General features: G+C 35.5%; 1 protein-coding gene across 1 annotated transcript in view; it reads right to left on the reverse strand.

Annotated features, from left to right (window-relative positions):
- Positions 1 to 10,603: 10,603 nt before the first annotated feature.
- Positions 10,604 to 25,106, reverse strand: part of LOC149571501 (lactoylglutathione lyase-like) — a 37,001-nt gene continuing 22,498 nt past the window's right edge. The window contains exon 9 of the mRNA XM_089813010.1: positions 10,604 to 10,798. Within this exon, the coding sequence (XP_089669136.1) occupies positions 10,757 to 10,798 (42 nt within the window). The 3' untranslated portion in view covers positions 10,604 to 10,756. The remainder of the gene's footprint in view (positions 10,799 to 25,106) is intronic.

The raw sequence follows: 25,106 nt of genomic DNA on the forward strand, positions 1-25,106 counted from the left end.
TTAGGCTTGGCTATCTCCATAGTTAAGTACCTAGTATCTGGATCTTGGTCAAGGATGGATAAAGTCTTATGCTTCTTCACCTTGCTCAATGTTGGTCCAAAACAAATGACAAGAGACATAGTCTCTTTGTTTGGGGCTCCCACCTCTATCCTCTTTCTCTTTGTGTCTAGTGTATTCTCGAGCCATGATTCAATTCCAATTACCTTAGACGCAGTCCTGATTGTATCCACATTGAACATTTTCCTCTTAACTAGAGTTAATGTCTTTTTAGCTAAAGAGAAAGGATTCTTTGGAGCCTAGGAAATAAGTTATGAAGCTTCAGATCCCTTCTCTACTTCTATTGTCTTCCTTATTGCTTCATCAAACTCTGTAGATTCACTCTCACTATTCCCCCCATCTTTGAGGTCAACCACTTGTATTTGGGGGCTACTTGGTAGGAGTAATGGGGTACTTATGGATGGAATAGGACTATTGTCAGGTGAGAGATCCATCGTGACTACACTATCTTTCATATCATATGCCTTCTTCTTTTTGGCCTCTATTTTTGTTCCAATCACTGGTGTCGAACCATCCTAACAAGTTACATCGAGTGGGGTGTTGTTACCAGGAGGTTGTTCACCTCCACTAGCTGGTTGGGCAATTCCTTGAGTGATAGGCAATGAGACCAGCATGTAAATCAAGAAGAAAGACATGTAGAATGTATTTTAAAACTTGGACGTCTAGAGAGAATTGGACAGAATCTCACTTACCTCTTGCACCCAATCAATGTATTGGGTGTCTGAGCATATAACTTGAACTAGAAAGAAGTATTGATCAATGAAATTTAAGGCTTCTACCTCACCTTTCAACCTATGCAGAAGGACAAAAATGTCAATTATTTCTAACTTGAGATTGGTTCTGAACAAAGTTTTAGGAACTTTTCTCTTATCACTCTATGGCTTTTGAAACCAAGTTCTCATGATCTCCTTCCTCCATATCATATTCTTCGCCAAGAATTCTAAGACGGCTCCTCCAAAGGTTAAGTCAGAGAACTCCTCCGACTCTGGCCCACCAAGGCAATTTACCAATATTTTCCTATCAATTAAAATTAATACTGTATCATCAGGCAGAACAATTTGCCTAGTTTTTGGATTATAGTGATGAATACATTCGTAAATAAGCTCAAGTGCTTGGACTTCAATCGAAAAATTGGCAGCCTCGAGAATAAACCACATCCTCAAAGCTTTTCTCTAATAGGATGAATTTGTTTAGATTTAACCCTCCTTTGGGTATCTACCATGTCATAGAAGCAGAGGGAGGTGTCTATGAAATTCTAAAGTTGGGACTTGATCCAGTCAAACCATCAAAAAATACAGACTTTGTTGCCATAAGCTTATGAATAAGATTTTGAGTCGAAAAGGTGAATAAAATAGCAAATGCAATAGTCACAGGATTTCAAAACGTTGTGTGTATTGATAGAATGAGGAATCAAAGAAATGAGGTATCTCTTCCAACTTCTTTTGTACTTGTACAGAGTCTTGATTCATCCATTATTCTTCAAAATTAGCACCACACGGATGAAATTTAAGGAAATACCCGTTGGATAGTAAATGGAAAGATCAACAGACATTTAGGGGTCTTTTCACTGTTCCATTGAGTGCAATGGTAACTTTCTATAAGCTCATTACTTACTTTTTTGTTTTCCTTTAATTTTTGAAAAGTTGCCATTGGGGTACTCTATTGATGAAAATCTGTCGTCTTAGATTCTGATTATATTTTCTTTCCATAATAGTTTGATCCATTCTAATACTATTCTAACATACTCCAAGTCCAGTGTGGGGAACAAATTCACTTGTTAGCTCGATCTTTCTTGTATAAGTTGAAAATTGCCTGCATGGATTGGAAACCCACCAAGGAGAATGCAACTTCTGTTTTTCCTCTAACACTTCCTTATAGGTTGAATCTTCGACAACTACATTACTTTTTGTTAAGGATGCTTAATTAAGGCATACGGATCTATTTGAGTAACATTTAACATCCTATTTTAGTGCCTTTAATTGCTTTGCAGAAAACCATCTTCATGGGTTGGGAACTCGCCATGGAGAAGACATTTTTAGGTTTTTCACCAAGGTTGAATGTTTGAGTGATGAAGATTTCAAATCATGTTTAGGAGATTTGTCTTGGATTCAAACCTCAATAACCTGTAGAATTTTGTGCCCTTTGCATGCTTTTAAGCTATATATGTCTCCAAGTGCTCTTTTGCGGGAAATTGCCTTCATGGGTTGGAAATCGATCGACGAGAAGGCAATTTCCAAATTTCCGCTAAGGCTTGTTCATCAAGAAATGGTATGTCGCAAGAAAATAGAGAACATGTTTGATCTACATTAAGTAAATTTGATCTCTATCAAATCAAGTACTAACTTAAATTCAATCTCTATCAAATCAAGTACTAACTTACTCGAACAAACACAAGGCAAAATAAACAGCCACCCGACAATAAAGAAAGAGAAGGAAAAGTGCGAAAAATCTGATAGAGATCACCTAGCCTTTAGGGATCCAGACCTAGACTCAAACAATAATGAGGACTAGACTCACTGCATCTACTACTTAAAACTCACTTTCGCTGATAGGTCAAAAAACAAAAGTGGGGCAACAAATTTATGAGGAAGAATCATGTTGCAATGGGTTTGATTTTTCATATCAAACCTTAGAAGATGAATATGAAAATTCATTTATGGGTAAAGATTCCCAAGATTGTGACTTAAGAGGATTTTCAATTACATTGGAAGTGGGAGTGTGGAAGAGATTGTCATAAGAGCAACTTCCTCTTTATCAAATAATTCATATGTTGAGATGCTTAGCGGTAGCACCTATGTTGTTGATGTGTGCTCTTATGATACCACATGCGATGCTACTTGTTATAAGGTGGTTGGAGTTTGCAAGTTGTCACAACTTCCATAGGGTCATGACATCATTATATAGCTACTGCTATGTTTCCCCAACATTTTACGGAGAGTTTAATTGTATTAATTAATTGAAAAGAGAGAGATTAATACTCAAGAAAATTCAAACTTCCTCTCTTCTCATACTTTTCTCTCTCCACGTACTAAAACCTTTAGAGAGAAGTACGGGTTAAGGTTTTGGGTTTGAGTTTTCACTCTCTCTCCTCCAATTTTTCTCTCTCCACGTACTAAAACCTTTAGAGAGAAGTATGGGTTAAGGTTTTAAGTTTGAGTTTCACTTTTTCTCTCTCCACGTACTTGCCATACTCTCTCTCCCCATACTCCAACTTTTTAACCTAATTCTAACCTGAACCTCCTAACCTAAACTTCAACTTGAAAATAACCACTGGCTGGAAGCAAGAAAAACAAGCACCAAGTTACATTAAAATGCATTTGAGATGGAGAAATACAAGGATGGATGATGATGGATGATTTCGTTTATATAAATATGAGTCCTCAAACAAATACACAGGAGTGTTGAGCAACTCTGCAGGCGGCAATCTCAGAAGATGGCTGAGTAGATACAGTTTTGACCGTTCCCTTGTATTTATCGATGATGTCAATGAAAAAGAGTGGTTTGAGTTCCTCCTATTCAAGGACATCTTAGGATTGCGCAGTCTAGTTATTGTCACAACCTGCGACAAAGGCTTGCTAATAAGCATTGGTATTACTGCTTGTTACGAGGATAAAGAAATGAGAACACATGCAGGCAGCAAACCTTTTGTAGGCACGCATTCGGCCATCCTCGCCCAGACAAGGGTTATAAGAATTTGGTCTTCATTTCGCAGAAGTGTGCAGGAGAAATTGTTTCATGATTAGAAGGACCTCGTGAGACTTGTCTGGGACGTGCCACAAGGAGCACAAGGTGGTCGCAAATGTTAGCACCAAGTCACAAAAAATGATAGCTGTATCGTTTCTCAGTATTATCATTCAGTTGTCTCCCATATTTGCGGCATTTGAAAATGATTTCTGTACCACTTTTTGTGTATTTCCTCCAAAGGCAGCGAAAGATTGTTTGCAGACATGTTCTCAGGATTGGAAAATCATGGATTTCATTGAAGAGACAGATACTGAAGGCGATACCATACAGTCAGCGGAGTGAATGAAGAACACTTGCATTCCATTGTTTGAATAAACTCTGCCTTGAAGCAGGCTTGTCTAAGCTGCTAATAGAAACCTCGAACCAACACAAGAGCGGACATTTGAAGATAATTTGAAGACCAAACAAAAGTAGGCAACCCGTCATCAGGAAGAAGCGCATATTTTTAAAGGTGCCTACTATCTGTTTGACAAAATGAATAACCTGATTGCGAACAGGAACACTTCTAAGCTACCGCATGTTGGAGAATAAATGTGGAAATATTGAAGACCTTAGCCAAGCATCATAATTTAAAGTGGTCAATGCTATCAAAATAAAGTGTTTTGACATGTCTTCATATAACCCGCACTGTCCAACAAAGAGGTAATATGTCAAGAAGAGAAAGCATGTGAATTGTTTGACAATTTGATCTCTCATTTCAGCTTTTGTTAGAGGTCATAGGAGTAGTAATGGTGGAGTATCTAATGTGGCTTATGAACCATTTGATGAAATGTTGCACTCCTTAAGAAAATTAGGAACTAATCTATGCTACGAGAAAGCCCAATTGTTAAAATATCAATCTTAACCTTGTTCCAACTGATAACTTGAAACAGAAGAAGCAAAACCATACATATTTCAAGAGAATTGTTTGATGAAATGCTTGCATTTGTGGCATATGAGAGTTGAATTCTCCAAATGAAGAAAAGATTTTAATGAAGTTGCATGGTTGCCTGAAGAAAACACAACACCAAGTTTAATACAAAGAGAAGTGACAATTGACTCTGCACTATTGCCGGGACAGCCCTTGACAGGTGACAGTATGAGGTATAATTTTCAGGGTAAGGAAGAAGCACATATTTTTAAAGGTGCTTACTATCTGTTTGACAAAATGAATAACCTGATTGTGAACAGGAACACTTCTAAGCTGCCGCATGTTGGAGAATAAATGTGGAAATATTGAAGACCTTAGCCAAGCATCATAATTTAAAGTGCTCAACGCTATCAAAATAAAGTGTTTTGACATGTCTTCATATAACCCGCACTGTCCAACAAAGAGGTAATATGTCAAGAATAGAAAGCATGTGAATTGTTTGACAATTTGATCTCTCATTTCAGCTTTCGTTATAGGTCATAGGAGTAGTAATGGTGGAGTATCTGATGTGGCTTATGAACCATTTGATGAAATGTTGTACTCCTCAAGCAAATTAGGAACTAATCTATGCTACGAGAAAGCCCAATTGTTAAAATATCAATCTTAACCTTGTTCCAGCTGATAACTTGAAACAGAAGAAGCAAAACCATACATATTTCAGGAGAATTGTTTGATGAAATGCTTGCCTCTGTGGCATATGAGAGTTGAATTCTCCAAATGAAGAAAAGATTTTAAAAGTTGCATGGTTGCCTGAAGAAAACACAACAACAAGTTTAATACAAAGAGAAGTGACAATTGACTCCGCACTATTGTCGGGACAGCCCTTGATAGGTGACAGTATGAGGTATAATTTTCAGGGTAAGGAACCTCCTGTAATACTAAAAAGCACGCTCCCTGAAATATCTGACACAAAGATGGGGCATTTAGAAATTGCAGACTTCTGGAAGGTGATGAGCAAAGAAGATAAATCACCCCTGGCACGTCGAACGCTGGAAAGTGGTTTGGCCCATGCAAGAGGACATCCACTTGCAGTTCAATGTGTGGAATTGGTTTTAGAATGTATCAAGGCATATGATCAGAATTTGAGGGACATCAAGACTGCAGGAGGTAATGTCATAGCAAGGTTGGACCCAATATCTATATCCATCACTTTCAGATTGCCAGTAAGAGAAGAATTTATAGAAATTTTTAAAGAAGGTGCCTAGGGTTATTTCCATCAGAATAAGAAAACATGGCTCAATGTTATTGCTAAAAGTCGGCTCGATCAACCCAGGCGAGGACAATCGCAGTTGCCAAGAATGTTACGCAGGAATATCTTCAATGAAGACATTTCTGATATGATAGTTCTTCTCAATAGAGTGGTGGGAAATCAGGCAGCTAAAGATTTTCAAGATTGGATGTTTTTGTATATTAATACCATCACCACTGGGAAACAATTTATAGACTGGGGAGAAATGATTAGCGATGCTCTCCATTACCAGTTGACAGGATTCAATGCAAATCAAGGATTACATGTCCTCATATCTAATGTACGCAATTGCAAGTATAAAGTCATGGCCCGGTCTAAATCCTTATGGGGAGTATAGCTTAACGACTCAAATTTATAACTATTACCCCCAGTTGCAATTGAAACAAAGCAATGCACACTTCCGCAGGGTGAATGATGATTTTTCTATGCTCACTGCCAGGGAACTACAAGGAGACATAGGACTTCGAATTTCTCCTGAAGCGACCAGTCTCATTAGTATTTATGGTAGCTTCTTCATACAATATCCTTGATTCACTTACATCCGCATCGGAGGTTTCCAAGATTGTCCTCTCATGTTGCCTCGCTTTGTAGATGACAGGTTGGTACTTTCAGAAGTCTGCAGGCAAATTGGTCAAGTAAACAAAAAGTGCAGGAACAAAAGATCAATCCCTTTCCCAATTGCCATTGGACATTACAGTTGTTTGTCTTCTTCGGATGCTCAAAATATTGAGAGATCCATTGTGAACATAACTCTACACTCTTTCTACAATCGCTTTCCATTTGATGGTAGCGGGTATGTTAAAAATAACTTGGCACTTGGACCTGGCTATCTTCATTTTCCCACATTGGAAGATTATTGGGTGAATTGTGAGAATGATTTTGAAGTTAGAAAAAGGGACTGGATGAGATTTACAATACAACAAATCATTGATTACAAAATGAGATGGGATGTGACAGGCGTAACGGAGGACGGGTCAAACTTGATTGATCCTTACTTCTTTGAGCGGATACAATTACTAGAATTGCCATATATCAATTGGTCGCTGCCAGAACTGAAAGACCTCAAGGAAAGGACTTTCTTTGTGATTCAACGAACTGAGACTTGGTTAAAGAATAAAGTCAAAGAAGCCACTACTACTACTAAGTCAACAAGAAGTAGTGTAAATAATAATAATACTTCTCAAGAAGGAACATCAGTTTCATCCATTCTGTCCTCTATTCCTACATCCTCGGGCTCTTTGCATAGCACACAAGGGGGAGATGATGGTGAAGATCCAGATGAACGAGTTAACCTAGTTTCAGCATGTGAACTCAATGTGATCACTAGGAAGAAGAGATCAAAACCCAAGGAGAAGACCTTAAAGCCAATTCAACAAATGATTGATGAAGCTCCTGAGATGAATGCTTTACCCTCATTTGTAGATGAGATGATTCAATACATAGCATCTCCTTCATGCTCATTGTCTCCTGAAAGCACAGAAGCCATCCAAGAGGAGCCAGTTGTAGAAAATGTGCATAACTTGAACTTATCATCTACAGTGTTACAGGTTCCTTCAGTAATCGGCTCATCCGCTAGTATTTCAACATCTTGGTTACAACAAAGCTTAGAGAGAAAGAAGAAAAGGATGATTCAATTGGAGGCGCCCAATCTAGATGTTGTAGCTAACTTAATGCACAGAAGTACAAAGATAAAGAAGACTAAAATGGATTCCAGACTAACAATGAACCCAGCTTCAGGTAATTTATCTGTTGAGATTGCACAACCAGTCACAAAGACGGACATAAATAAGACAAATGAATCTGATTTTAGCATCACTAAAGTGGATCTAGGCCGGACTACCCGTGAGGGGAAAGAACACAATTTTCAAGTGTCAGCTGCTGTCCTAATAGAACAATCAAGGAGAGATAAGCAAGTTAAGAATCAACTCAAGTGTCAAGTCCGAGCTCTTTCTTCATGCATCAAATTGATGGTTGGTGACTCCTTTCCAGATCCTAGTTCATCCATAGAAAGTACAGAAGATCCAAAGAAGATGTTTGATGAAGAAACCATTCAAAACATAGGAGAATGCCAAACGTATGGTAAGATGGTGAAAGCATGGGTACAAAGCATGAAAGAACAAGCATCAAGTTTATTTCAGGATGTTCAAGGTACATTTACCAAAGCGGATCATATACAACAAAGCATTCAAAAAGAACTGGCAACTCTCAAGGAACAACAAACATTCTGGAGAGAAATTGATGCCAATTTAGTAGAGATTAAAAGCATGGATAGCAATATAATCAAGTCACTAAGGTTAATCAGCACTGGAGAAGAAGAGCAAATTGATATATGGCTAGAAAATATCCGATGGAAGAATGATAGTATGAATGAACAATTGAGTGAAGGAGAACAATTCTTAAACTCATGCAAGTTACTAAAAAAGAGGGCCTTGGGAGAAATACCAATGATCATAGAAGGTATTCCTATTAATGAACATACTCAAAACCCAGACATATCTTCCATCTTGAAATGCATAGAAACAAAAATCAACACCGAACTTGGCAGTAAACAAAGTTCAAATGCTAGTGTTATGATGAAATTGAGCAGTCTCTCAGTAGCATTGAACTCCTGTACTCAAAACTTGTCAGGTTGTGTGACAAAATTGGATGAAATTAGAAAGAGACATGAGTTGTGTAAGCTAAAGATGCAAAGTTTAATCGTCATTAAGAACAAAACTTTGGCTCAAGTCATCAAATCATTCAGAGCGTACAAGGCAAACTTGACTCAATTGCTGGTACCACCTACAGATCAAGGAACGAGTTCAAAGAATTAAAAGTTAGAAGTATTTCTATCTAAAGTTGTCTTAGAATTTTATTGATGTAATTTGTAAAAAAGTCAACTTTAGAATTAACTCTAGTTTTTATTTTTCTAACCATAATTAAGCTTCAAGGGTTAGAGTTGGTTATGAATCATCTTCAAGTAGTCCAAACTCTAACTTTTTGGGTAGTTATGAACCCGAAAAGTTGGTTATTCTAGATTGGCTATAAATTTTTAGAGATCAATGTAATAAAGGACTTTTTGGACTTGGATACAGGGGGAACACTTATGCTCTGATCATAAAGCAATTTTTGGAAAGTGTTTACAATTGTTGTTTTTGTGTAATCAATTATTTCTTTCTTTCTTGGTGCAAGAAATAAAATGAAGTACATTTAGCGTCCTCTCTCCAAGGGATCAAAATTGTTAAAGTGTTGATTCATCTATGATTACTTTCATGGTATGATGTAAGTATTTGTGGATGATTGAATTAGCATTGTGTTGGTGAAAGTTCTCAAGCGTAGGCCTTGATAGCTCTCATTAATAGTTTACATCATTTTTATGAAAACGTTGGAGGCATATGGTGCATTCGTTGTCAATGGTTTTCCTTCCTATTTTCTAAGTTCTTATCTTTATTGAAAAATCTAAAATTTCATCTTACGAGGGAGTTGCCCCTCTAAACGCAGAGGAAGGCCGAATATCAAAGGCCTATCCAACTGTTGTGAACGATTTGCCACATACACTCCGTTGGGCAATTTCTTTAGTGACAAATATGTTTACCAACATGCTATAGCGAAGGAACAATTTGCATTTCCAAGTGTAAGGCATGTTTTGCTTTGAGGTTGTCATCATCACATTAGAGAACTTTACATTTCCAAAGGGTCCTCTTCTATCGGATTACATTTTCAAGCATTAACATTAGACAACTCATATTACTAAGTTCACCATATTATGTGCTTACTAGATTCGTATTACAATATTTGCACTAAATAAAATTGTAAGCAAATTGTAATCAAAACAAGTTATATGGTTGCACAACAATTGTTTGTTAGAAAGTCTTTATAGTCATTCATTACAATTCATTATTAGCTCCTAATATGCATAGCAGGAATTTGTGAAAATGATTGTCATAGATGCACATTTTACATGTAAATTTATGCATTTCAAAAGGCCCAAAGAAATTACATTTGCACCTAGTTTCCCACTAAGACATTGTACTATTAATTTGCTAACATTTGAACATCATTTGAAACTATTTGAAACAATAAACTATCAATCTAAAAACAAATTATAGCAAATTATAGATTTCATTACAAGTGTTTGTCAATGTTAGGTTAGTGAGTTCTTATTCCATGACTCTCAACCCCAAGTCTAAATCCAAATGAATTCTTCAAAGAAAATTCCGATACTTAAGTTCATAAATAGGATAGGATAGACATGCATACAGAAATAAACATATTTGTGTACTTACAATTTCTTGATTCCCCCTTATCATTATTATAATGTTCAAACCGACTCCATTCCTCCCGTCATTCCGACTTGGCAATTCACAAATAGCTTTGTTTGGTATACAAAAATTGCCCTTTCCGATTCAAACCTTTTAACTTAATATGCTCGACCATTTTTCACAAATTTTAAGTAAAATATTAAAAGTAATACCACGCACTGCAGCCTCTTTGGTTTCTATCATAGGACTATAGACATTTCATTTATTTGGAAGCATACACAATAAATCCATTTAGACTTGATGGTATTGCATTTAACTTTAAAGATAATTGTTTTCCTGATTAAGCAAAAGCAGAAGGAAATGAAAGCCAATCTACAAAATGCCAGTCGTGCACACAAATCATGTTCAAATATCAAACACCATACCATATAATTAAAGGCATACAATATACATAGAATTTCTAACATATCTTATGTTCCCCAGTCCAATATGCATATTAATATATAAATAAAGTCAACAAGCAAGTATATCGCAGCTCTTGACCCTCAAGGCCTCCTACTGGAGTTCTTTCAAGAAGTCGGCATTGTCAACAAACACCTACAAAAGAAAACATAACTCACAGTTAATTCAAATGAGCTAAGATACAAAATATTGATTTCTACACGAACAATATATTCATTTGTATGAAAATACAAAAGTGAATTGACAAACACCTACATAAGAAAACATAACTCAGTTAATTCAAATGAGGTAAGATGCAAAATATTGATTTCTACTCGAACAATATATTCATTTGTATGAAAATACAAAAGTGAATTGTGTCCGAAACAGGATATATTTACAGTTGATATGAAAAGCTTACTAGTCAGTGATATCTGTTCATGCTGTGCAATTCAAATGCATTGATTGCTAGTAAGTTGTTCAAGATTTCAGCCACATTTTTTTTATAGTTCACAGCACTTTTCACAATCTATGCAAATTGAACCTAATTGCTTCTGGATTCAATTGTGATTTTTTACATCAACATTTGGATCACATCCAGATTACCCTCCGTGATCCATCATCAGAATGTGTTAGAGCCACCAGAATGAAGAATGATTGTGTGATTTTTTGCATTTTCAGATCACACTCTGCGATCCATCATCAGGATGTATTAGAGCACCAGAATGAAGAATGATATCCATTTATGTTCATATTGGCTCAGATATCCATTCTCAATCAGTAGGCACTTTCTATTGTTCATTCCAACCATATACATACTGTACACGTACACACCATATACATAATGCATGCACATACAGAGTTGCCACAATTTTAAGTGTCTCAAGCATTCACTTCTATGTTCTTATAATTAGTGAGGTCTAACTGCAACCCTGTTCCTATGCATTTATTTCAAATGGTCGGCATCTGGGTCCCCTAAAATATCAGCTCATTCAGAAAGAGAGGAAAATTGATGCAGGAGCATCCCCGGTTAGAAAGTGAAATTCCACTTCTGAATGAAACTGAAGATACACGTGTATAATAAATCGAAGGTTTATATATATGATTTTCTTAATTTTATATATATATATACACAAAAAAATTGTTAAATCATTTTATAATATAGCACTTCGTCATTGATCAATGGCAATGCCAAAGATAAATATTAAATATCATTTTATAGTTCAAAAATATTCAAATTAGCTTGTCTATATCCATAACTTGAAAGGATGTGTTTTATAAAGAGTTGTGTATATTTTCATAATTACCAACTAATATTTACTATTCTTAACAATAGTAATCTGACATTAGCGTTAATACTTTCCAGATGATATTATTTGCGGCTAACATCAACGGTCATTGTTATGTGGAATCTATATTGAATTCGCTGTGGAAAGTAATATTTGGCCAATCACAGAGTCTGAATTCCACCATGGGTAAAATAATTATTACCAATTTACCAGGCCAGAATAAGATTTAAGCAGTTGTGTTGGGATTATCATCATACACTTGAATTAGGAGCTTTAAATATTATATTGATGGAACAAATTAAATAAACATCTCCAAAACCTGGCCATCGGGAGCTGCCTCTCTGCCTGCTCCCACTACATACGGCATATGAAATATATATTTGATGAGATTAATCATTAATATCATGCCAATAATACTAAAGCCTGTAGACTGTCCAGCATCTGAGCTGTGTATCCCGTAACTTAGTTTCAAATACTAATTTTAGCAGATCAAAGAATAAACATTGGGGACATTGCCTTAAAAAGTTGTCCGATTTAAGAGAATCCTTCCCTTCGACCCAAACCAAGGCAGGAGAGAGAAAAATGTGATAAGATCTAAGGGTTAGAGAAAAGAGAACCGGGAAGATTACTGAAAAAGGTATCTGAAGAGACTAGTAGTATAGATTCAAATCCAAAGTCAATCACAACATTTAGGTCAAACTCGTAATCAAAAGATATCAAAGCATTCAACCTGCTACAAATAACCACATAAAGGAGGAAGTGGATGCAAAACATCTTCACTTGCCAAATAAAGAATGCATTGACCTTGCAAGCCAAGTTAATACAAAGAATCAATATTGCGTCCTCTAAATGAGGGAAGTCTTCAACATGAAAGACTTCTTCACAAACAGAAGGAAGCATTAAAGAATGGTTAATAGAAGCGGCTAAGGCAAAAAATATAAGAGAAATGTTGGAGCGTACAAAAAAGAAGCAAAAAAATGCTGAACAAATGTGCTCAACAAACTCAGTACTGCATAATTTACACAACTTAGCAAACATTGCATACATAACATTACATCTACTTTTTTTTGAACAAATGTGCTCAACAAACTCAGTACTGCATAATTTACATAACTTAGCAAACATTGCATACATAACATTACATCTACTGTTTACTGATGCTCAGAATCGTATAGAAGCGCAAGAGCAGAGCAGACAAAAATATTTGGAGACTCTCTAAGACCCTATAGTAAAGGAGACTACAAGACTTCATAATCTCTTTGATGTCTCAAATGAGCTCATGAGGCCTCCGTTTATAGAAATTCTAGGCCAAGGGTATATGAGTGGTAGTTGAATAACCAGTACATGTAGGTTTGAAAGGATGAGTAACTAGTACATGTAGACTTCATTTAAAGGATGATGGTTGTGGAAAAAATCAAAATGGCGTGGTACTTTGCAGATTATGTAAGCTCATGTAGGAGCATTTTTTATATTATACATATTTAAAGAGAGTCCTTAAAAGTTTAACTTTTCCCCAATGACCTATTATTATTACTATCACTTTTAGTATACCCATGAAGTGAGAACAGTCAGATTAACATCTAGAAGTGGCTACAAGTGTCTTAATTCTTATGATAGGGTTGCATCCTATTATCAGATCATAACTGGGAAGCATCACAGCACAGACAAACATATTTGCGAGTCCAAGCGGGAACCAGTGGCAATAAATTATTTGGAAGAGATTTTAAAATATTATCCCAATCTTGCAGTTGTCGTTAATGTAGACTAGATCTATTTCAGATTAGAATATGTATATCTTTTAATTTTCTTGAACAATGATCTTACTAATTATTTGATTCTTCTTCTTGCAGATTATAATCAGAATGAAGATAATTATTATATTTCACCATATTGAAATGACTCTCAAAAAAGAATAGTGAATTCTGATTATTCTATTGCAAAAGAAAATAGGAGTATCCGAAGATGATGAATAGTGAATTCTGATTATTCTATTTCAAAACAAAATCGGAATATCTGAAAGATGATTCAACTCGAAGAGACTTTCACTAATTGATTTCTGTGTGTCCTCTATGTCTGATCTCTGATATATTCAGTGTTACACCAGTACTGGGGTACGTTGGGACAGCAGGATGCCAGGACGAGTTTCCAAGACGCGGAGAAAATGAGACTCATTTTTGGGACAGCGGGGGCACAGCCAAGGGAGGGAGGTACAGGGAGGGGTATTGTATAGTATAAATATAGAACTTGAAATTCTAGTAATGAAATAGTATTTCAGTAGAACACACCAAATTAAAATACTTGAACATAGCAAAATTGCAATGTGAACTATAACCATTGAACATTCAACATAGTGACATATTACATAACCAATAGTAACATTCAAAAATAAAAATTCAAATAGAAATTCAAGTACCCATCCCAACGGCAGCATGGTTGCGGAATGGCAGAGGTTGGGGTACTTGGGTACTCCAGTACCCGATGCAAGGACGTCTCGGGGATCACTACTTCGAGGTTTAGGAGGGGGTGCAAGCCCACATGTTACAGTGGATATATATAAGAATATAACTTGGAGGAAGAGACATGTTAATGAATAGACATGCCTCCACATAAGTGGAGACAAGTCTATTCATGAACATGTCTTCTCAAAGTGCCCGTTCATAACTTTAATTATGCCCGATGATTATCAGTTGTTTTATTAAAAAGTGCAAATGATATTCAATCAATATCATAATCGACGTAGATGTGCATCTCTGAAATATCAATCCGTATGTAGATTGATTATATTTGGAACACAATTAGTCAATATATTAATCTGCGATATTAATTTCTAAATACAAATATTATACTTGGAATAAATATGATGTTTCGATCTGATTTATGAATGATAATTGGTTTCAAAAATGAGATCAATATAATGATATCATTTCAAACATTTAAAAATGTGTGTGTGTGTGTGTGTACGTGTGTGTGTGTATCATTGTATTGATAATTATCATTCTTAATCATCTGACCGAAGTTATCATTTTCAAAACTCCGTCTTAGCTAGGGAAGATAAAATCTTACCAAGTATAGATCACAGCAATCTCACCTTACTTGTGATATTAGAAGATATAATGTGTCTAAGAATATCAAGTCACATTACATTCTTCATATAACACAAACATACATAGTATGGTATGTGTACTAAAATTAAATCTCATGATGTCTACCACAATAAATCATGGTATATCCATAGATACAATATCCACCATGATTATCTCTTCAAGATCATACTGATCTTCAAATGGTATCAAGTTTCATAATATCTATCAAAAAATGTCCTGGAGATATTAAACATCATGAGATGTCCATGGATATCAAGTCACATGATATCCATCCTGGTAGTAAAACAAATCATTGTAAAGTCATCACCTTACAAAGTCAAATACAAGTGTTCATTATCTGAAAGATCGTCACCTTTCAATAATGTCCACAAGGGCCCATAAAGTCATGGAGTCACAGACATGACAAAACAGTTTACATGTTAAACATATCATATATATATAAGAACAAATAAATAATAATCTGAGACTCAATCTCAAGTTTGACTTACATTTTCAACCATACCAAGCTTATTTTGAAAGTGTTCATCTTTCACCCTCGAGAGGCTTGGTGAGAATGTCAGTTGTTTGATCACTTGTACAAATATACTCCAACTAAAACACATTCCTTTCTACCATGTCTCTTACATACTAATAGGGAATCTTGATGTGCTTTTCTATCATGGAACATTGGATTCACTAAAAGCTTGATACAACTTTGATTATTACAGTAGAGAAAAGTAAGGTTCGAGGGCTCACCAAACAATCCCACAAGCAATTTACGGAGCCATACTACATCTCTTGCTCTCGTAGAGGTTGCAATTTACTTGGCTTCAATAGAGCTTTGTGCATCTGATGATTGTTTCCGACTGATCCATAAGATCATTGTTGATCTTAAATTGAAGCAACATCATGATGTGCTTTTCCAATCAATTGCGCTTCCAACCCAATCTAAATCAGTGTATCCATGTTGATCTAGGTCTATATTTTTGTATTCAAAACCATATCTAATTGTACCTCGAAGGTATCATAGAATATTCTTTGCAGCAACAAGAAATCCATGTAGATCTAGGTCCACGTTTTTGTATTTAAGACCATATCTAATTGTATCTCGAAGGTATCTTAGAATATGCTTTGCAGCAACAAGATGTATCTCCTTTGGTTCACACAAAAACTGGCTTAGAATATTCACTACATAACACATATCAGGTCTTGTGTTAACCAAATACAATCAATGATCCAATTACCTAAGGGAGTGGGATCTGCAAATTCTAATTCTGTTGTTGCTTCCTTCAATTTGTACAAACTAGTTTTCATAGGTGTAGACATGGGTCTACAGTCCAACATTCCAAACGTTTTGAGAATGTCTAAGGTTTACTTTTCCTTGATTAAGAATGATACCATCTAATTTCTGCCAAACTTCTAATCCGAGAAAGTAATGTAAAATGCTCAAATATTCATGTCAAATTCTAAAGCTAGAACTCTCTTACTTGAGAAATTACGTGATCTCCTCCAATTAGCAGGTTATCAACATATAGAATAAAAGTATTAACATATCACCATTAATTACCTTAAAGTAGAGGTTTGGATCTACATCATTCTTAAAAAACCCTAGTCCCACAATATAGTGATGAATCCTCTCATAGCAAGCTCTGGGGGCCTAATTAAGTCCATAAAAAGCCTTCTTTAATTTGCATACATGAGATTCAGCATTATGTATTACAACACCTTCAAGTTACTCTAAATAGACTTCTTCAATTGCCCCATTCAGAAATGCAGTCTTCACATCCATTTGGTGAATCTTCGATCATTTAGACGTTGCGGTAGCTATCACTACTCTGACTGAGGTGTAACGGGCAACAGGTGCAAAGGTCTCTTCATAATCAATACCCTCTTTCTGTGAGAAACCTCTGGCAAAAAACTGGGCTTTGTGTTTCTCAATACTATCATTTGCAACACGTTTGATCTTGAAGAGCCATTTTGAAAAAACAACAGACTTCCCTTTCGATCTTGGTACTATGTCCCATACATCATTCTTTACGATGCACTGATACTCTTTTGTCAAAGCATCTTCTCATACTTGATGTTTGAAAGCATTTGTAACACAAGTTGGCTCTGATTTGATATATCACTCATCAATGCAATATAACTAGAGAACATGTGGGGTCCTTTACTTTCTCTAAAAGTTCCTTTGGGTGTTGCATAATTTCCAACTTCCTCAATCATCTTTCTGGCCTAAAGTGATCTCTTTTTGTTATCATTAGATTCATCTAATCGTATAGTCTGATTTTCATTTATAATCTCTTTGGGAGACTCCCTTTGAACCTTAGGAGAACAATCCTCCATATCTTTAGGAGGATCTTGTATTTCTACCTCATGAGAGCTCTTGGATATCCTAAAAGCGATGTCTTCCTCAAAGATGACATTTCTGCTAATTTCAATCAATTTTTGTTTTATTGTAGCCCACAACTATCCCTTTCTTGCTTGTGGTTTCTAACATAGACCTATTTGCTTTAGGCATGTGAATGTAGACAAGACGACTTATGTCAAGTTTGACACCGGTGAATGCTTCTTTAGGAGTTTTTCTATCTAGTAGAGAGTGAGGACATCTATTTCAAATGTAGACAATTATCCTAGAGGCTCCAACCCAAGATGAAGTTTCTATGTTTTGATCGTACAACATTGCTCTAGCAGCTTCTATAATGGTCCTATTCTTTCTTTCTAAAACTTCATTATGTTGTGGATTGTAAAGTATAGTAAACCCTCTCAATCCCACCATTGACACAAAATTCTTTAAAAAGTTCTGAAGTGTATTCTCTCCCATTATCTGTTTTCATTTTGTTTTCTGCAAAATCTTTGAATTCCTTGAACCTTTTACAGATTTCCTCATACTCTTTACATTTAACAAAGTATATCCAAGTCTTTCTAAAGAAGTTATCTACAAAGATTATACAGTATAAGAATCCTTCCATGGAGGATATATACATGGGTCCACATAAGTCAGAATGAACTAATTCTAGTACTTTTTTAGTTTTCCTAATGCTATTTTGGAAAGTCCCCTTTGTATTCTTTCTTAGTGCACAACCTTTGCATGCTCCTTCATGGGATTGATTTAGTTTGGGCAGCCAAGTCGCCATTTTCTCCACTGAAGGTAGAGCGCAAAGCCAAATTTCATTTGAGTTAGAAGACAAACTGACTGGGGCTTGATTTGAATCAGTGCATAGTTTGTAAAGACATCCTTGCCTTATTCCTATCTTTGGCCATTGTAGTGGTGGAAATGTGAATCAAGGATAAAGGCCTAAGTACATCATGTAGCCAACACATACATATTTCGATAGAGGGAAGGAAGTCAAGGAGAAGAATCCTTTCAATCCCAATTCTAGAGAAATAGGTCTAGGAAGATTAGTGCTAACCAAATAAGCAAGGACCACTAATGAAAACTAGATCTAGGAAGAATAGGGGAAAGGTGTCCAAGTCCTTGAAAACCCTAGATGAATGTAAGAAACTAGAGCTAAATGTAAGTAAATATGCTGAAAAGACAAAGAGGATAAAGAACACACTTCTAAAGTCTATTTTATGCTGCTTGTTCTAATCAAAATGAATGGTAATCTTCATATACGTGCTTGAAACTGTGCAATAGACAAAATAGAGAAATCTTTCAATGAACTATCAGGGGTGAATTGGATCTTTAGGGGCAGAATGGGATCATTAAGGGTGCAACATACCTCTAATTGAGTATGTGTGATGCTGATTTTGACTTCGCAGTCCCAAAGACAGCCGAAAAGGGTACTCATATCTGCAACTTGTTCATTGATTCGATATTTGTAACCTATAATAGAAAGACGGTTTTTGTTGATGGGGGTTTTGCCTTGGTCAAACCTTAATTTAGGAATTAACCTTGAATTGAAATAATTGAAATAGCATGAATGTAAAGCAAATGTACGAATTCACCTTACAAACATCGACTCTTGAATCAAATGCAATGTTCTTATGGATGTAGAAGATGCAACAAAGAATCGTGAATGGATTGAAGAAGATCTTGAAGACAAACTCCTTCAATTGCTTGAATGCATAAATCCTTAATCTTCAATGGAGAGATAGCTTGAATGCCTTGAATGCTTGAAGAACTTGAGAACTTGAATGCTAGAGTGCTTGAGCTTGTGATTTGATGGATTGCTTGAACACTTGAGAATGAGATATGAAAATGGAACAAATGGAAGGATTTATATAGAGCTTGGAATTGACTAACTCCCGCAAGTTGATCTGCCTAGAAATTAACACCCCGAACGTTGTTGAACATGGGACCCGAAGAGGAGACAAAAAACAAGGCCTAATCAGTGGCGCACTGCATCCCTGATTGGTCAAGGGCACATTGTGCCCATGATGATCAAATGCAAAAACCCCCAGGACTATCTCAGGACTCCAAAAATAGGTCGATAATCAAAAAATCAAGCCTAGATTCCGAGGTAATCCCATTTCGAGGTGGAGAGCACATTCCAAGAGGATAGATAAATGAGAAGAATGACCTAGGAGGACAGATCCTACCTCAAGCTTAACGCCATGAAAAAGAGGATCTATTAGGTTTTACTCTAATTTCACCTAGGTGAAAGGACATCAAAGGGAAGAAGGGGTGAAAGACACAAGGAGATTGATGAAGTCGCATTAAATAGGTGCTAAACCTTCATTAAATTGAAGTGCGTCCAATTTAAGACGATACAGCCATGGCAAAACTTTTCCATCCATAAAGGTTACTCTATACCTTTTGTCTTCAAGTGTACAAATGGAGACTAGGTTTCTTTTTATCCTTGATACATATAATACTCCAAGGAGTTGAGGAGATATGCCTGATTTCAAATTGATGGTGCAAGTTCCAATCCTCTTTACTGGATAGTCAAAATCATCCCCAATAAACAATTCTTCATCAGATTCTTCTACCATACTGTCTAGATGTTCTCTGAATCCAATAATATGTCATGAGGATCCACCACCAATCACCCAGCTGTTAAGTTCATTTGACACTTGGCTTGATAGGGCTGAATAAAAAACAAGTTTCTCTGAATCATTTTCTAAATTAGCTTTTCCAACTTTAGCAAAAGATGCTTGTTGTTTTTGTTCTATGGCACTTGATTGCATAATGTCCATACTGATCACATCTGAAACATTGTATTTGAGATATATTCTTTCTTTTCTTGGAAGAGTCTTTTCCATGGGTATTTTTCTTCCTTTTGAAATTCTTCTTCTTTCCTTTTTTGTAAGAGTTAGTTCTTAGTACATGGAAATCTTCATTTATAACATTTTGATTATTTCCTCTCGTGATCAGTCTGGATTCTTCTTGTAAGCAATTTATTTTCAACCTATCAAATTTAAGGAGTTTTGACCGTTAACTTATTCCCTGGGAGGCCACCTGGAGCTATTAATGTTAGCTCTTTACTGTCAATTTGATTTCCAACCATTGAAAGTTGATCTCTCAATTCAAGGATCCTCATAAAATATGTTGTGATAGATTCTCCTTTATACATTTGCACGTGGTTTAGTTGTCTCTTCAATGCGAGGGTTCTGCTAGTGTTGTTTATTTCATATGTATTTTCAAGAAATTTAAACACATGGTATGCAGTATCACATTTTGATAGAATAGGTACTATATGGTCCCCATCTACATCCACAATAAGTTTCATAGCAGCCCTTTCATTGTCCTTGATCCATTTTCTCAGGATCATTCTCTAGTTTATGTTTGTTTTCTTTCGCAAATGAGTCTAGTTCATTTTCTTTCAATATCATCATAACTCTCAACTTCCATGATATGAAATTGGATGCTCCTTCAAGACAATCCTCAAATCTAATTAGAAATGACATTATGAAAAATGGAATGTGATTATTCTTCTAATTTTCTTGAACAATAATCTTACTAACTATTCGATTCTACTTCTTGCAGATTATAATCAGATGAAGATAATTATTATATTTCACAATATTGAAATGAGTCTGAAATAAGAATGTGAATTCTGATTATTCTATTGCAAAGCAATATAGGAATATTTGAAGATGATCAAACTCCAAGAGGCTTTCACTAATTGATTTATGTGTGTCCTCTAAGTTCGATCGGACCTAATATATATAAGAATATAATTTGGAGGAGGCATGTTAATGAATAGACATGCCTCCACGTAAGTGGAGACATGACTGTTCATGAACATGTCTCCTCAAAGTGCCCATTCATAACTTTAACCATGCCCAGTGATTATTGGTTGTTATGTGAACAAGTGCAAATAATATTCAGTCAATATCATAATCGGCATCCAATGCAAGGATATCGAGACACGGTCTGATGTGGATCTCTGCACTATCGATCAATATGTAGGTCAATTATATTTGGAACACAATTAGTCAATATATTAATCTGCAATATTAATTTATAAATACAAATATGCAGATCGATATTATACTGGAACAAATATGATGTTCCGATCTGATTAATGAATGATAATTGGTTACAAAAATAAGAACAACATAATGATATTATTTGAAACATTTAAGTATGTATGTATATATATATCAACATACACAATGCATATTGATATATATATATATATATATATATACATGCATATAATTATATCATTGTATTGATAATTATCATTCAGTCATCGGACCGAAGCTATCATTTTCAACAGTCGTCCATTGCAACTTTGCAAGCATGAGCTATTTTAACTTCTTCCCTAACATACATAATCCCATTTTGTGTGAATAACAAATTAGGCAAGAAACAGCCTTGGTTTAGCATTTTCAATCACTGCCTTTGTTGGATAACTTAAAGAAGGATTTAATTTCTACCGACTTCCACTCAATTCTGTCTTACTAGAGGCATCCTAGGAGGTGGTCTGAAAAGTTTGCTTGATTTGACTGGGTGGAACTGTCTTCTTACTACTTAAAGTGTCCTTGACCACCAAATCCTCTAGGTTGAGAGTTATTTTGATACCATCTAAAAATATTGTCAGGTCTAAGGCTTTAAATAACCTTGTTAGTGGCTCAGCTAATCCTTCTACAAAGAGTACTATCAACCTCCTATCTAGCATATCAAGCACATATTACTGCAAGTTTCTAATATTCTGATACATAATCTTACATTCTGCCTTCTTACTTTAGATAGTACTAAGTTATGGAAATGAACTTCAGGGTAGTATCTATCAGACCTTTCAATAAGTCTCTAACTAAAATCTTCTATGGTGGAGATTGAATGATGTCCTTGAGTTACAAGTCCATGGTACCACCACTAATGCGCTACTCCTTCCAAGTGTAACATGGAAAACTTGATGGCCTCATCTTCCTCGTTGAGTTTAATGAGTATTCAGCTTATATAACCATGACCGATGTTGCTTGTTTCATCAAAATTAGGTTAAGTAATTTTACCCAAGCCACATTGAATGTCTCTTTTCTTTCCTTGTACTCCTCCATCCTCTATCTACTTTTGGATTTCAGTCCATAGTACTCAAGTAAAGGCATGTAACCTCGTTCAACATATTATATTCCACTAAAAGGCAGTCTGAACAAGTCATTCAATCTTGAGCACTTCGTTTGACAAAAAATTGCCGCAAACATTATAGCTGAGTTCCTTTCAACGCCATGGACTTATTTTACTTCATTGACAATGCTTCCTCCACCCTGATTGTTAGACTTTCCTCTATTAGCAACACTTCATCACTCTCATTGGTAAAGTTTCCATCATCTTGGTTCAGCTTAAGCCATCTAAGCAATCGGACAACTTCCTGTAATGTCTCTGATGAGCCAAGTTGCCTTCAGAGCATTTAACAAAGGCCTTTGCTTCTTCATTATTGTTACCCATGTTGGAACTCTTCTTTATCTCTCTCGGATGGTACCGTTGCTTCCTGTCACTCAAAGCAATCCCAGAGCTAGTAGAACTGAGGCGAGCTAGTAGAACTGAGGCTCTAATACAACTATAAAGACCTCAAACTCTGTATGATATATATCTTTGTCTTTCCTTTAAACTATCAAATTCAAAAAGAAACTGAGTGCACAATATAAATTAAAAAGAAGAAAATTTCAATGCAAGAGCCTCCAAATTGCTTATAGATAATTCAAATAATTAAGATTTCTTACATAGATTCAAAGCATTAATAAACAAGTTTATTGTAGAAGCTACAAATTCAAGAATCAATATATTCATAGAATTGACATAAAATCTTTTAAAAGCAAACAATTTAAAGCTTATAGATTACATAGATCTCTTGAGAGTTTCATCCAAGATCTGACGTGCTCAAAGGCAGAAACAAAATATTCAGCGTACCAAAAAACCAAGGTCACTGGGAGACGGGGAGACTTTGAGGTCTCTGGTACTGGTACTGGTACCGGTACAGCAATTTTTCAAATAGGAGACAGGGGTACTTGGAGACGGCAATTTTTTTTTTTTTAATTTTTTTTTAATAGTTTAAAGAGTCTAATACTAAAAGTAAATACAAAATTTGAAAATAGTAATACTATAAGACTAAAGTAAATAATAATAGTAATGTCACATTAAAAATTAAAATAGACTCATAGAGTCAAAGATTTCAAAACTCACATGATCACAATATTGTATCTCATAGACATTTGTTTTTCGAATATTGCATATGATCACCATCATATCAGATTGATAATCGCTGACATTATCATTACATATTCAAATTTTAAATTCAAAAAAGTATAGTTTGATGCTGAATTGCTGATATGCAAACAAAAATGAACACTTTGTACAATAAACAAAAAACAGAAATATATCTAGTATTAGTATGTCGATGGTACTATCATCTACTCCACAAGGTTGTGATCATCCATCTCGAGGTCTTCAGCTATCATACTCTCCAAAAAATCATCTCTCTCCAAAAATATTTTAAATGATTTAATCATTTAAATTGTTGAATAAAAATAATTTTTTAAAAGTGTTTCTAATGTTTTTAAAGTTATTAATTTATTAAATAAAATATTTTAAATGATTTAATCATTTAATTGTCGGTGGTCTCAATTTTTGTATTAAAAACATTCAAATGAGGGCTAAAATATATAAAATTATTTAATATTATATTTTACATTTATATTTTACCAAGAGACTTCGGGGAAACTTCACTTTTTGGATTAGGAGACAGGGAGACTTCAGGAGACTTCGTCATGAAGTCTCCAATCTTTTTTGAGGTCTCCGGAGATGCGAAAAGTCTCCGAGACGCGTCGACGCGTCTCGGTCTCCGAGACGTGACTTTTAGGGGGGAGACGGGACTCCCGATAACCATGCAAAAAACAAAGCAGTCTTAAATATATACCCACTTGGGGTAGTATATTAATTTGTAGTGCAAGGCAAGTAAACAATTTAATTGCATTCGGTGAAAAGCTGCCAGTCTGTAAAGAGCCAAGTAAACCTAGAGACACATTTCTCGCCCTAAGCCCCAAGTTTTGTAAACCATACCCATTTCACGGACATGGGGATAGCCAAAGACATTTCCAAGCGGTCCCCACCCAGGCAAGAAAAATAGAAACATCCCCAAACTTTGGAAATGGTCCATTCATCCTAGGGACTGAGAAAAGTTTCCACTTTTAAAATAAAAAATTAAACCAAAAAAACATTTAAAAACTATTTTTCCCCACACAGCCCACACATTGGAACACAAGAAAACATTAATAATAGAAGAGCATGTTACTTCGGGTTTAAAATTAACATTTGTTAGGAACTTTATTTTTATTCCTACAACACGCAAATGAACAACGGCAAGGTTCTTGCTCAGGTTGCAGGATTTTGTTATTTTGTAGAGTCTGGAATTTTTAAAACAATTGGGGCAACGTTATTTCAACTACAGGGGCAGCATTAGGGTTATTTCATAGGTTGGAAGCAAGTGGAGTTGCAAACATGGACACAGGCAGAGATTAGACTTGGACATAGGTTGTAGATGTTGGAAGATTGGGGAGATTGTTGAAAGATTGGTTGGAAGCATGAATGCTGATGATATTCCTATGAGGGAGTACTACTATGATGATATGTTACATTCGTGACTAAGTTTTTCATTGATGTCAACATAGCAATTTTCTGTGGTATTTGACAAAAGAACAACGGAA

The sequence above is a fragment of the Cupressus sempervirens genome, chromosome 2 (genome assembly GCF_028749045.1).
Source record: "Cupressus sempervirens isolate cs-2001-9-10 chromosome 2, ASM2874904v1, whole genome shotgun sequence".
NCBI lineage: Eukaryota > Viridiplantae > Streptophyta > Pinopsida > Cupressales > Cupressaceae > Cupressus > Cupressus sempervirens.